Below are 13,196 nucleotides of genomic sequence, written 5' to 3'. Positions count from 1 at the left end.
TCCCAGGCACCCCGATGTTCATTTCAGTATCGTTTATAAGAGTCAAAGGAAAAGGAAAAGAAATGAACCCAAATGTTCAATAATAGAAAAACTGCTTAAATTATAATATATCCATAAAATGAAATATTATGTAGCTATGAATATTAGAAGTCCAGATTAGTTAACATGGGATAATGTTCACAATGCAGAAATAAAAACCACAGAACAACTCTGGTATGGTTGCATTTATAGACTATGTAAACCTATTTAATGGGTGCATATTATACACAAACTCATGGATCCCTAGAAAACTCTCTGGTAGCACCTAGTCCCAACAACGATTATCTCTGGATAAAGCACTGACAGAGGATGATATTCCTTTTTATGCTTTTTTCCCCTAATTTTGATTAATGCCTATTTCTTTACAGTATAATCAGCAAAGCCAATAAAATTACAAGAATAGGCAACTGGTGACAGTTTCGAATCAGAAGGGACAGCTATCCTGCGGGGGAGGGCAGTGCCTAACAGAAACTGTATCTAATAGGCCAGCTAATATGGGAGAACAGACAGCATAGGCCCAGGCAAACAAGGGATCAATCACATATGATAATATCAGCAGACTAAAAAATCAGGACACTAATAACAAAATACAGTAGAGTTAGGCAAAGGTGACAATTAAGACATAGCTTGATTTTTAATCATTATTTTCATGAGAGATCTCTTACACACTTTGAACCCAGAAGTGTACTCAGTGTGGATTGGCCTGAGTCCGGAAGGGTGGACAGCTAACAGATTGTATTAATTAAGAACTGTTTGGTTGCAACTAACAAACCAATTTAAGCTAGCTTAATCACAAAGGGTAGGGTAGGGTAGGAGAGAAGAAGTATAAGAAAATCTAAGACTATTTATGGAGATGAAGGGGAGAGAATTCAGCAAGGTCTCAGAAACGGGCTGAACTAGGGGATGGAAAGCCACCTGAACTCTTCATCCATCTGCAGTCTCTGCTTTCCTCTCTCTACAGAAAACCTGTCTACCCTTTACCTGCACAAATTTGCATCCTCCAGCACTTTCACTTACAAGACTCACTCTCCCTCCCTCCCGATTTTAAGTTACAGGGAAGGAGAATCTGATTGGCAACCATGCCAGTGGGTAGAGAACAGATAGTTACAAATGGCTGATGGAAGGCCTACCCTTGTGGATCAAGAGGTGGTCCCCAGAGAAGGGCACATGGTGCCTGGGGCAGACCCTTCCCAAAAGTATCTACTTAGGTGTACATGGAAATAAGAAAAAATAGGGAAGTAGCAAGCAAGACCATTCTTAACAGATTAATTCACTATATACTCAAATACAATCAAGTGGATATTTTTTGCTCTTTGAACTTATTTCTTTATGGCTCTTTATATTTTGTCTGACTGGCTCAGCACACATACTGTCACCCATAGTAAGTGATTACAGAGTAAAGTGAGAACAAACCAAAAAATGAGAAAAATCACACTTTTGTCAAACCATTTTAGACATCTATCCAAGTTTGGACTAGGGAGAGAATACTTAATGTGCTTTAACAGCTGGCAGAATTATACTAAAGAATGTGACATTTGAACATAATTATAGGGCTGGAACTTAAATTGTCTGCTGTGCTCGTAACCAAAATGAATAGAGTCTAGGGTACTAACCAGCGTCATTTAGCCGATGATTTACATCCTTATCTCTGTCAATCACAGCTCAGAAATCAGATGGTAAGCAATAAATGTCATATTTGGCATTCCATCTATTAGTGATAAAAATTCTTGAGAAAGACTCCACAGATCAAAATGTGACTGGAGAGACTCTTCACTTCCAGGAAGAAGAGAGAGACGCAGCTTCCATCTTTGCACTCACAGTGATTTTTTTACTGACTATAGAAAAAATGCATAGCATGTAACTAAGTATATTCTAATAGAATAAACAAGTAGATTTTTAGAGAGAAGTGGAATGTTAGAGAATATTTACTTTAAGTGTGTAGGTAAGGCACTGAGGCCTAGAGTGGCCGTTGTATCGGGAAGCTTGGGTCGGGCAGGTATCTCAGTAAACATATCCGCTCGGCATTCAGAAGCACAGGATGGGAGTAGTTCTGAAAAATCATGACCAGAAATTGAAGACACCGATCATTCTCATAGAAATAAAGGTAAAAGTCCTAAGGGAAGATGAATTCACCAAAGGATTTAAAAGTAAGAGTTAAACTATGACCAGTAACTAAGGACTGCAAATACCTAGCGTACGTGACAGAAACTCATGTATTTCATTGCTTTCCTAGACTGAAGCCAGCTGCTTACGTAAATATAAAGAGATACAGCACGTCCTGGACACCACCCAGAAATCACCCCTTTATAAGCCAAAGGAATCTTGCGGTAAGCTCTCCAGAGTGGCTCCAGTCTGTGTCCCAGAGATCACTTGAAAATCTGTCACCTCTCAAAGTGCCCAAGAAGAAGAAAACACACTCTCGAATCAAGGCCACAAAGACTAACGACATGAAGCATCTCAGCAGCAAATGGGAGGCTGCTCCCTCCAGTTCTGAAAAGGATGCAGATGTTACCAAAGAAAAGAGTCTTCAAGCTGAAGAACCCAATGAGCAAAACTCTATGCAAATACCTCCACACCCAACTAAAAAGAGGGATGCGCAACCACGTAAGAATCACGGACAACCCACCTTCTATTTGAAATTCCAAAGGGGCAAATAACTTAGCTTTATGCTACTCTGAAAATCGTGGATGAAAAATACCATATGCTTACATAGTAAAAAGAAAGGAAAAGAAAAGCCCTCCCCAGCCCTCTATCTCTGTCCCTCTCCTTACACATACATACGCATACGCTAAACTACGAAACCTAGGTAACCCAGCTTCATTAGTGGCAACATCTTTCAGAGATTTAAAAAGAAATCAGAGAAAATACGGAAAATTTAAAATCATTTATTTATATTTAATTTTTGTCAAGACGGAAAAAAAGTCTATGAACTTTTGAATTCTCCCAAAACAACGTATGCACAGAACACCAAACAACTAAGAACTCAAGGATGGAGTGGCATGTACTATCAATGACTTTAACATCCCTGCCAGGCACCTTAATGAATCAGTCAACAAACATCTTTTCTTAATTTCTGTTTTATCTTTAGTGTTCTAGAAGCCATCAATGATGTAAGAGACATTTCTCCCCACTAGAAGATTACTGTATAATTGAATATATAAAACACACAAGACTAAAATAATTACAGAATAAGATGGTGCACAGGAAAGTGCTAAGTTGTACACCTCCAACAATTAAATACTATAGATTAAAGGATATTACGTGCAGAGAAAGTGTGTCACAAAATGGCACTGAAATGCATAGATCATGGTTTACAATGGTCATTTTACTTCTCAAAATGTAGCAACAGTGTAAAAGATTAGATGTGCAGTTTGCTTTAGAGCTAATGAAGGTACATCTCCAGCCATTTATTCAAGGACACTGCAGAGAAATATGGATGTTGGACAAATAAGTCAAGATGGATGTGATAAGTGAGAAAACAAGAGTCCCAGGTCACCAATGGTGTCCATTACAGGATAAGACTAAGCAGAATGAGAATCAGGTAGATAAAGCCCATGAAAGTTATAGGCTACAAGCTAATTAGGTCATGGTAGCAAGATGGAACGAGGAAAGCCTAAGGTTGGGTAGTCTATTCTCAACAATTTCAATAACCAAAGAGGGTTCAAGGAGAGCTCACTGGGATAGTAAAAGAGTAACTGCTGTGTTTCTGTTTTGGTTTTATTTTTGGTTTTAATAGATTTTATGTTTTAGAGAAAGTTCACAGCAATACTGAGCAGAAAGTACAGAGATTTCCCATAAACTCCTTGACACCCACACGTACATAGCCACCCCGTTATCACCATCGCCCACCATTTGTTACAACTAATGAACCTATACGGACACAAGATTACCATCCAAAGTCCATAGTCTACACTAGGGTTTACTCTGGGTGTCGTGCACTATGTGGGTTTGGACAAGTATCTAATGAGAGAGATCTACCGTTACGGTACCATACAGAGTAGTTTCACTGGGGCGCCTGGGTGGCTCAGTTGGTGAAGCGTCTGCCTTCGGCTCAGGTCATGATCCCAGAGTCCTGAGATCAAGTCCCACATCGGGCTCCCTGCTCAGCGGCAAGTCTGCTTCTCCCTCTCCCTCTCCCCTCTGCTGCTGCTCTCTCTCTCCCATGCTCTCTCAATATTTCTCTCTCTCAAATAAATAAATAAAATCTTAAAAAAAAAAAAAGTAGTTTCATTGCCCTAAATATTCTCTCTGCATAGTCATCTTTCTCTCCCCACTAACCCCTGGCAACCACTCACCTTTCTGCTGTCTATATAGTTTAACCTTTTCCAGAATATCACATAGTTGGAATCATATGGTACGTAGCCTTTTCAGATTGGCTTATTTCACTTAGTAATATGCGTATAAATTTTATCATGTCTTTTCATGGCTTAATAGCTAATTTGCTTATAATGCTGAGTAATATTCCATTGTCAATAAAATTTATAAACTTCTGGCAATGTTAACTAAGAAAAAAAGACACAAATTATTAATATCAGAAATTCGAGACCATCAGTACTGATACCCCAGATGTTAAAAGGTTAATAAAAGAATATTCCAAACAACTCTCTACCCACAACTTGGTTAACCTTTATGAAATAAACCAATTCCCTGAAAGACACAATCTGCCAAAATTCACACAGGAAGAAACAGACTAGCTGAGTAAGCCTATATCAACTAGAGAAACTGAATCAATAAGTTGTCAAAAGACAAATTACCAGGCCCAGGTGGGTTGACTAAATTCTATTAAAAATTTAAGAAATTACACTAAATCTCTACAGTCTTTAATAGAAGATCAAAGCAGAGAAAATGCTTCCTAAGAGTGTACGGAATAAAAAATGGTATGGCCGCTTTGAAAGACAGTTTGGTGGGTTCTTACAAAACTAAACATGTTCTTACTATATGATCCAGCCATCACAGTGCTTGGTATTCACGGGAAGGCGTTGAAACTTACGTCCACAGAAGAACTTGCACACAGATATTAATAGCAGCTTTATTCACAAGGGCCAAAACTTGAAAGAAACCAAGATGCCTTTTAGTAATGGATGGTAAGTAAACTGTGGTACAACCAGACAACGGGTTATTTAGCACAAAAAGAAATGAGCTATCAAGCCCTGAAAAGATATGGAGGAACCTTAAATATTTATATTGCTATCCATTTCGAAAAATGAATGAGGGTGTCCAATTCTATCCATTACAGAAAAGCTGGTAATGGACTAACCCACCCTCTATAAACTAAAACCAAATCATCTACATGAAATAACTGACTTCAGACAATAGATGGTGAATAGCACAGGACTGTGGTGCTTGTGAGAAGGAATACATGGGATAAACCCCCATTCACTCCCACCTTTCTCCCTAGGGGCGTTTTCCAAAACGTGGTTCAGAGAAGTGGAACCCAACAATCTCACTGGCCAGACAAAATAAAGATCAGAGTTTGCATCTGCAACAATAGCTAAAATTTAGAGGCAGGGTACTGAAAAAGAAGGAACCACAAAAAAAGAGCCCCCGAAATCTATGTAGAAAGTTTCCCTCAGGTCCTTGACCATATCCTAAGATGTTTATGTAAAGACAAGTGAATAGTAAACAGAGTAGAAAAGAGTCCTGGGAAGACACTGGAGTTCCAACTCAACCAGAATATAGAGACCTTGGTGAAAATCCCCTGCTAGTAATACAAATTCTCCCAGAATAAAACTAAATATTCTTTAGAAGAAGATAACATAATCCAGCCCGTCTATAATGTATTAACACCATGTCTAGCATGTAATTAAAAATTAGGAGACATGGGGGGGAAAAAGGCGACCAATAGTCAAGAGAGAAAGCAGACAATAGAAGCAGGCCCAGAGATAAACCATAAATGGAGTTAACAGAAAACACTTCAAAATGATTACGCTAAAAATTATACAGGAAAAGGTGAACAAAAATCAATGAAAACATGGAGCATTTCAACACAACTAGGCTTTAAGAAAGAATCAAGCCAACATTCTAGAACTGCAAAATACAGTATCTGAAATTAAGCACTCATTACATGGGTTTAACAGCAGGCTAGAGACAGAAGACCTAATCAGTTTTTAGACTGGTCAACAAGAGCTGTCCAGAATAAAATTTAGGAAAAAAAAAAAAAAAAAAAGCCAGAGTAGAGGGTAAGAGAGATTTGGGACATACAGTCCCTAACTTCTAATGTGTAACTGAGTTCCAGAAGGAGAAGAGGAAGAGAATGAGAGAAGCACTATTTGAAGAAATCTGCCCAGGTGAAGCTCAGCAGGGCTCAAGCGGGATAAATATGAGGAAAACCATACTTAAACACATCATAGTCAAACTGGTAAAAACCAAAGGTAAAAGAAAATTGGCGTGGGGGCGGGGAGCCACAGTTCCTTCAAGTGAAAAACTATGAGAATTCGATCTCATTTCTTTTCAGGAACTATTGAAGCCAGAAGAAAATGGAATTGCAATTTTAAAGAACTGAATGAAAACTGACAACCTGAAATTCTAGGTCAAAAAAAAAAAAAAAACTGTTTAAAAATGGAGGCCACTATGAAAGAGGAGGGCTGAGTATCTACTGTGACACCGTCCTCTCGACAAACAGGACGCAGATTCTGTGTCATCTCTGGCTCCCCACGCAGGGCAGCAGGGATGCCTGGAGGAGCAGGCGTCCTGAAGTTGTCCCTGATCCATGAGCTCAGGCAGAGAGGGCTTTGTGAGATGAAACAAAGGACATACTAACTCCCGGGCTTTCGTCCTGACATCATTAAATTGCTCTGTGTAATTAGGCCTTAAGAATGATCTGCCCTCCACCACCAAAATAAATAAATAAATAAAAGTTATATTTCATTTTTATCCCAGAAGGGTGAGCACTCTTTCTGAATATAAAAAGAGGTTGCTTAAGTCATTTTTTCCCATAATAAAGACCTTTTACACCATGGCTGAATTCTTTTATTTATTTTTTAAGGATTTTATTTGTCAGACAGAGCACAAGCAGGGGGAGCAGCAGGCAGATGGAGAAGCAGGCTCCCCACTGAGCAAGGAGCCTGATGCAGGACTCGATCCCAGGACTCCGGGATCATGACCTGAGCTGAAGGCAGGCACTTAACCCAGGACTGAGCCACCCAAGCGCCCCTGAATTCTTTACTTTTAGAAACAGGTCATAAACACTTAATTGGCGATTTCTCGTTCAAATAAAGTATAAACAAACATCACTTTACCAAACATCGGCCCCCTTCACTCCCTGCCCCCCCGCCCCCAGCCTGGCAAGAGCCGCTGTTCTCCAGGTTCCTAGGCCGACCAAACCGGCGCCCTGCAGGATTCCCCGCCCTCCCGGGCTGACTGTTCTGGCTCCTACGGGAATGGCTGGGTGGAGAGCACTGCTCGTGGCAGCGTCCTGGGTGACGGGCGAAAGCAGCCCAGGCCTCTGTCTGCGGGAGAGATACCAGGGCAGTGAGACTCTGTATAAAGAAGCAGAAGATGGCAAATTCCGCCGAGACAATGATGTGCCCCCCACAGCGGCACCCACAGGCCTGAAGATGACTGCGCTGGCGAGGCGCCGTGGCGGGAGGAGGCTGGGTCAGGGAGTCGCCTCGCCCGGAGCACTCGGACTGAAGTTCAGCAAGCCTCCACTAAGAACGCAGGAAACGTGAAGCCATCAGCAGTCCCCTTGAGGTCGCCTGAGTCCTTACCAGCGCGGCAACACGTCTGGTGAGGCCCCTCACCTCTCTGCCGCCGGGTGTCCTCGCTGACCCAACACAGGCTCCGGCACGGCCCCAGGGAAGGGACATCCTTGTAACCCTGCCACGTAGGACCTGGCTTCAGCCTAACTCAGGAGGAGGAGGCTCACCCCAGACCGTGGGCCGAGGGGTGCTCTCCTGCACCTGTCTCCCCACTGCGCCGGAACATGCGCGCAGGCCGAGAACGGAGGCTACGGCCCGATGCCACTTTCATCCGCTAGGTTTTGCATAGTCGGATGGGGCCTAGGGCGGCCAGAGCCCGCGGGTTAGTCTCCGCTGGCTGCAAGCTGCCTTCTTGTATCCCCCTCCCCACCCGTACGACACACATCACGGCTTTCTGTCGTGCAGCAGAACAAAGTTAGGGTGTATGCTATCACCAGGCATCACCGGCCCTGCCTGACTGGTAGACTGGCCTGCACTGCCAGCACTAGTTTGTTTTAGAAATAGAACATTCCGCAGGGTTCCAAGCAGATAGTTGCGGTCCACCGGCTACCAATAAGCGGCAGCCAAGCTTCGGCGCCTTCGGAGCTACGCAGCCCCCCCCCGCGCTGCCACAAGCTATCCTCCCAGCTTGGCTCGAGAGCAGTGCTCGGTGCTGGAGTCTGACTCCGTGAGAGAAGGCCCTTGGGTCTCCCTTCACTACATGCTATGATTTTTTTATTCTTAGTAAGAACCTAACGTACTTTAAGGAGGAATAAAGGGGTAGCCACATGCTCTTCTGTCCTGGTTGGAGAACACTGTTAGGTCAGTGAAAGGATCACATGGGTTTATACAAGGCTATGGAGCGCTCGGGGCACCTCTCGCAGAGGCCCATCCTCTGAAGGTACAGACTCTGTGTCTGGCAACGCTTGAGAGCCATGTGAGTAGGGTGACCTCTTCACTTGAGGACCCAGTAGACCTCCCAAAAAAGAATCAGAAAGCAAGCTCCCCAAACTGAGACTCTGTGTCTGGCAACGCTTGAGAGCCATGTGAGTAGGGTGACCTCCCAAAAAAGAATCAGAAAGCAAGCTCCCCAAACTGACAGGTTATTGTGCGATAATGGCTCATCTTTCAGAACAGACATGATCGGGGCGCCTGGGTGGCTCCATCTGTTAAGTATCAGACTCTTGGTGTTGGCTCATGTCATGATCTCAGGGTCCTGGGATCAAGCCCCGCGTTGGGCTCCATACTCAGCGGGGAGTCCACTTGAGATTCTCCCTCCCTCTGCCCCTCCTCTGCTTACTCATGCGCGTGGGAGCCCGTGCTAACTAAAACAAAAACAAAAACCAGACATGATCAAAGACAGATTGAAACCCTTCCAGTCCCAACAAACTAATGCTAAAGGCATCTCAGAAAAAAAAATGTAGAACTTCAGAGGGAAATAATGGAGGGTTTGGATAAAAACACTCATCTAGAGCAAAACCTAAGCCGCTCTCCCAAGAAGATGAGGAACAAGAGTGGGACCTGAAAGGCCAAAAAAAAAAAAAAAAAAAAAAAAAAAAGGGCTTGCCAGTATTAGCCATGAATGACACGGGCTGTAAATGAGAAAGGAGCCCGTAAAAAGGGGCCGAAGCAGCTACGTTTATCTGCTCTTTCGAGAAAATCCCCCAGATGGTCGGAATTCCCCCTTCCAAAGGAACAGAGGACAGTTATGCCAGGAGTTCACAGGGACCCAGGGTCACACGCAGGCCCCGTTCAGAGGTCAATGCAGCCGACCCTGAGCACCCACACCCACGGCAGGACATCTGTTTTTTTTCTCTCTTCAAAAGTAACTTAGATTTCAAGTACGCAATACGTAACTATTAACCATAATCACCATGCTGTACGTTATGTCTCCAGACTCATAAACTGAAAGACTATGCCTTTGATCAAATCTCTCCTTTTTCCTCTCAACCTAGCCTCTGATAAACTCAACTGTATTCTGTTACTGTGGGGGGGTTTTGTTTTTTTAGATTCCATTTTGTGTGATCATGCAGTATTTGTCTGTGTCTGGTTTGTTTTACTCAGTATAATGTCCTCCAGTTCAAGCCCTAGTCCATTTGTGAAAAATCAACCAATAAGAAAATAAAAAATAATGAATAAGGTCCTCCAGTGTCATCCATGTTGTTGCAAATACGATTTCTTTCTCACGGCTAATATCCTGATATATATGTATGTATGTATATATATATGAAGATATAGATTATATAATACGTAATCACATTTTCTTTATTCATCTGTCAATTTACTTAGATCTCAAGTATTATCACCCCCCAAAAATAGGTGAAGTGATGGATATATTAATTAACTTGATTGTGGTAATCATTTTACAATGTATATTATCATGTTGTACACTTGAAATATATGAAGTTTCATTGGTCAATCACAGTAAAGCTGGAAAAAACCATAAAAGAAGCAATTTCGATTTACCTCTAATGAACACTTTAATTGCTGCTGTTTGATTTTTTTGTTTGCTCTTATTAATGTTTGAGAGAATTATAACTCCTGAGAGCATTTTTAAATACAGATGGGTTTAACTTAATTATGATACATGATTTCTATTTCATCAGGTCCCCTAGAACGGAAGGATGTACATACTGCACTTTATTATTTAGACCATCATTGACAATTTACAAAACCAGGCAGGATATTGGGGGGGGACTATTTCAATATATTATTAGAAATCTGTAAAAGTGGCTTAATATTTACCTCAATAAACTTATTGGTAATATTAGTTTTAACAAAATGAAAAACCTAAACAACAAAGACACCACAGTTAAACCTATCAGTATTTTTATCAGTTCTAAATTCAAAGATTAAGGGGCTTGCAAGTTACAACCATTTGTTTCTTTTGTAATTTTCTGAAATTTGTAATTTCAGATTTGTTCATGTATTCAACACTTAAACGTCCTTAGATTTTATTCAGTTAAATTTTGGGGGCGCCTGGGTGGCTCAGATGGTTAAGTGCCTGCCTTCAGCTTAGGTCATGATCTCAGGGTCCTGGGACAGAGCGGAGGGGAGCCTGCTTCCCCCTCTCCCCCTGCCCCTTCCCCCACTTGCACGCTCGCTCGCTCTCTCTTGCTCTGACTCAAATGAATAAATAAAATCTTAAGAGAATTTTTTTCCCCTTTAAAAAACAATAAAGGGGCAGAGACCCAGTTACAGAACAGCGGCCTGAGAGGCTCCTCCATCTATCCCCTATGAGAACACCATCACTGCTTAAAAAACAACAACAAAAACCCTCATTTAAAGTCTCAGGAAACTGTCCTAAGGACATACAACAAATGAAGAAACATTTAAGAAAATTTACTACGCCTCAGGCTTTAGCCATACCCACTCCTCCCTTCCCACCTGTTCAGCACGAGGGAAGCTCCCCTCTCCCTGAGCGGGTGGCCCAGGACACAGAGATCCCTGTCCCCCAGCTCCCAGTCAAGGGCTGTGGCATCTCCCTGGGAGGGGCAGGCGGCTAGCATTTCCCCCGTCCCCACCTCCGTGTCGCAGAGCCTCAGGTCCCGGCAAGTACAGCCAAGAGGTCAGGGCCTCCCTCAGTCCCTCCCTCCCCCCAACCAGAGGGCACAGCCTCCCTCCCCACCCCCACCCCCCGAGGCCTGGGCCCCTGGGCCCAGGCTTGCTCCTTGGCGGGGGAGGAAAGCAAGCCGAGGAGGCCGGAGGGACGAGCCCACCCCCGACGTGCTCCCCAGCGATGTCTTTCCAGAAGAAGCCGGCCACTGCCTCAAGTACTTCGCCCCAGCAGGAGAGGCGTGCCCTGCGAGCGGAGAGCTCTGGGGTCCTCCCCAGGACACTGCGGTCCTTGGGACAGAGCCTGGGGAAGTTCCCTCGCAGAGTGCTGGCCAGATCAGTGGCCGTTTGGGTGACAAGCAAGGAGGAGGACGCTGGTGGCTTGCTTAGGCCCGCAAGCTCGGCCAGAGGCCGGCTGCGTTACCAGAGGGCGCCAGTGAGGGAGACTGCTAGAAAGAGCCTCTAGGGTGCAGGAAGGGAAAAAAAATTACACTTCCAGTTAAAAATGGCAAACTGGACCCATTTAATTTTGGTCCTTCTCAAAAACCCACTAAAATCGTCATTTTTGTTTAAGACAAAGCTGCACAGATGAGGACAGGAGAGGAGACTATTTGGGAAGCTGTAAAGCAGAACAGCTTTAAAGTTGCAAAAATAGCATGAAGGCCAGATGGAATGGAATAAGGCTTTCAAAATTCTAGAGGCAAGTGACTTTTGCCTAAAATGCGGTACTCGATCGGCCTTTGATTGATCAAGTTTAAGGGTAAAGACTAAATCCATAAAAGCCTTTGATAGTGGCGATAGGAGATCCGGAGTCAGGCAGAGGCAAAGGGAATCCCCAGGACTGGGGTGGAGGGGAGGGAAGGAAACTTCCAGGAGGACAGCAGTGTGTCCAGTAGGCAGCGGGTCCGAGGGCGGGGCGGGGGGGGGGCGAGGCAGGGCTTTCTCAGGAACAGGTCAAGTACCATGCAGACACACTTCTTGAAAAAAGATTTAAGATTTGCCGGTTGGATTGGTGTTAAGCACAGAGAAATCCAATTAAGACAATTATTGTCTCCAGGGAAGATGAACAGTTTTGCAGGGAAGGACAAAAAAAAAAGTCACAATTTTCCCCATGGGTCCGCTACTGTGTGTGGTATTTACAGATTACAGTATTGCAGACCCTGAATACTCATTTAAACGAACTCTTAATATAACCAGTTTGGAAGGAAGAGGAAGATAAGACTCAAGCTGGAGGAACCTGGAATCAGGGAGAAGAAAGCTAAATCTTCATCGGTTACAGCTGAGAGTCAATAGATTAGGCCTGAAACTGAAAACCCAGCAAGTACTGATACACGCAGGTTATTCTGAGAACCGAGGTAAATACCTAAAGAATCCGCTGAAACAGGTGAAAGTACTTGCCTCTGGAGAGGGAGGGAGACCGTGGGTTTGCTGCTTTTCATAACCAACTCTGAACAACTGTTCGACTCTTTTGAAACTATGGGCATTATAGCTTCAAATAAATTTTTAAATACATATTTCTATCATTCGAATACCATGTCACTGTACTCACCAGTGTTTAATTTTCAGAGTTAACTATTTTATATTCGTACCAGAAAGTGAGTTCTGTCTCTACCTTGAAGGCATTATCGTGAAGGTTACGCTAAATACTGAGAAATTCTGCTTTGAATGCAAACAGCGGCCATCACTGCGTGCCCAGCACTGAGCGCTCAGTACTAAGCACTCTCACAGCTTGTCTCGGATTTCCACAACAGCCATGGAAAGTAGGTGCCGTTTCCATTTCACAGAGAAGAAACTGAGGCCGATGCTGAGCTTGGTGAAATAATTTGCTAATCTGCAGCAGAGAGCCCTGACCCCAGAGCCCCTCTCCTTCCTACCCGACCTCCTCTTTCCAGGGTTTGAGTTTAAAAGAACTACCCTGGGGGG

At 43.4% G+C, this 13,196-nt stretch overlaps 1 protein-coding gene across 1 annotated transcript in view; it reads left to right on the top strand.

Annotated features, from left to right (window-relative positions):
- The window catches only part of AGBL3 (AGBL carboxypeptidase 3), a 68,683-nt gene extending 64,941 nt beyond the window's left edge, over nucleotides 1-3,742 (top strand). The window contains exon 19 of the mRNA XM_008707588.2: nucleotides 2,273-3,742. Coding sequence (XP_008705810.2) covers nucleotides 2,273-2,696 — 424 coding nt within the window. The 3' untranslated portion in view covers nucleotides 2,697-3,742. The remainder of the gene's footprint in view (nucleotides 1-2,272) is intronic.
- The last annotated feature ends 9,454 nt before the right edge of the window (nucleotides 3,743-13,196 follow it).

Source organism: Ursus maritimus, unplaced genomic scaffold, assembly GCF_017311325.1.
Source record: "Ursus maritimus isolate PB19 unplaced genomic scaffold, ASM1731132v1 scaffold_3, whole genome shotgun sequence".
Classification (NCBI taxonomy): domain Eukaryota; kingdom Metazoa; phylum Chordata; class Mammalia; order Carnivora; family Ursidae; genus Ursus; species Ursus maritimus.
This window is presented reverse-complemented; position numbering and strand designations above follow the sequence as displayed.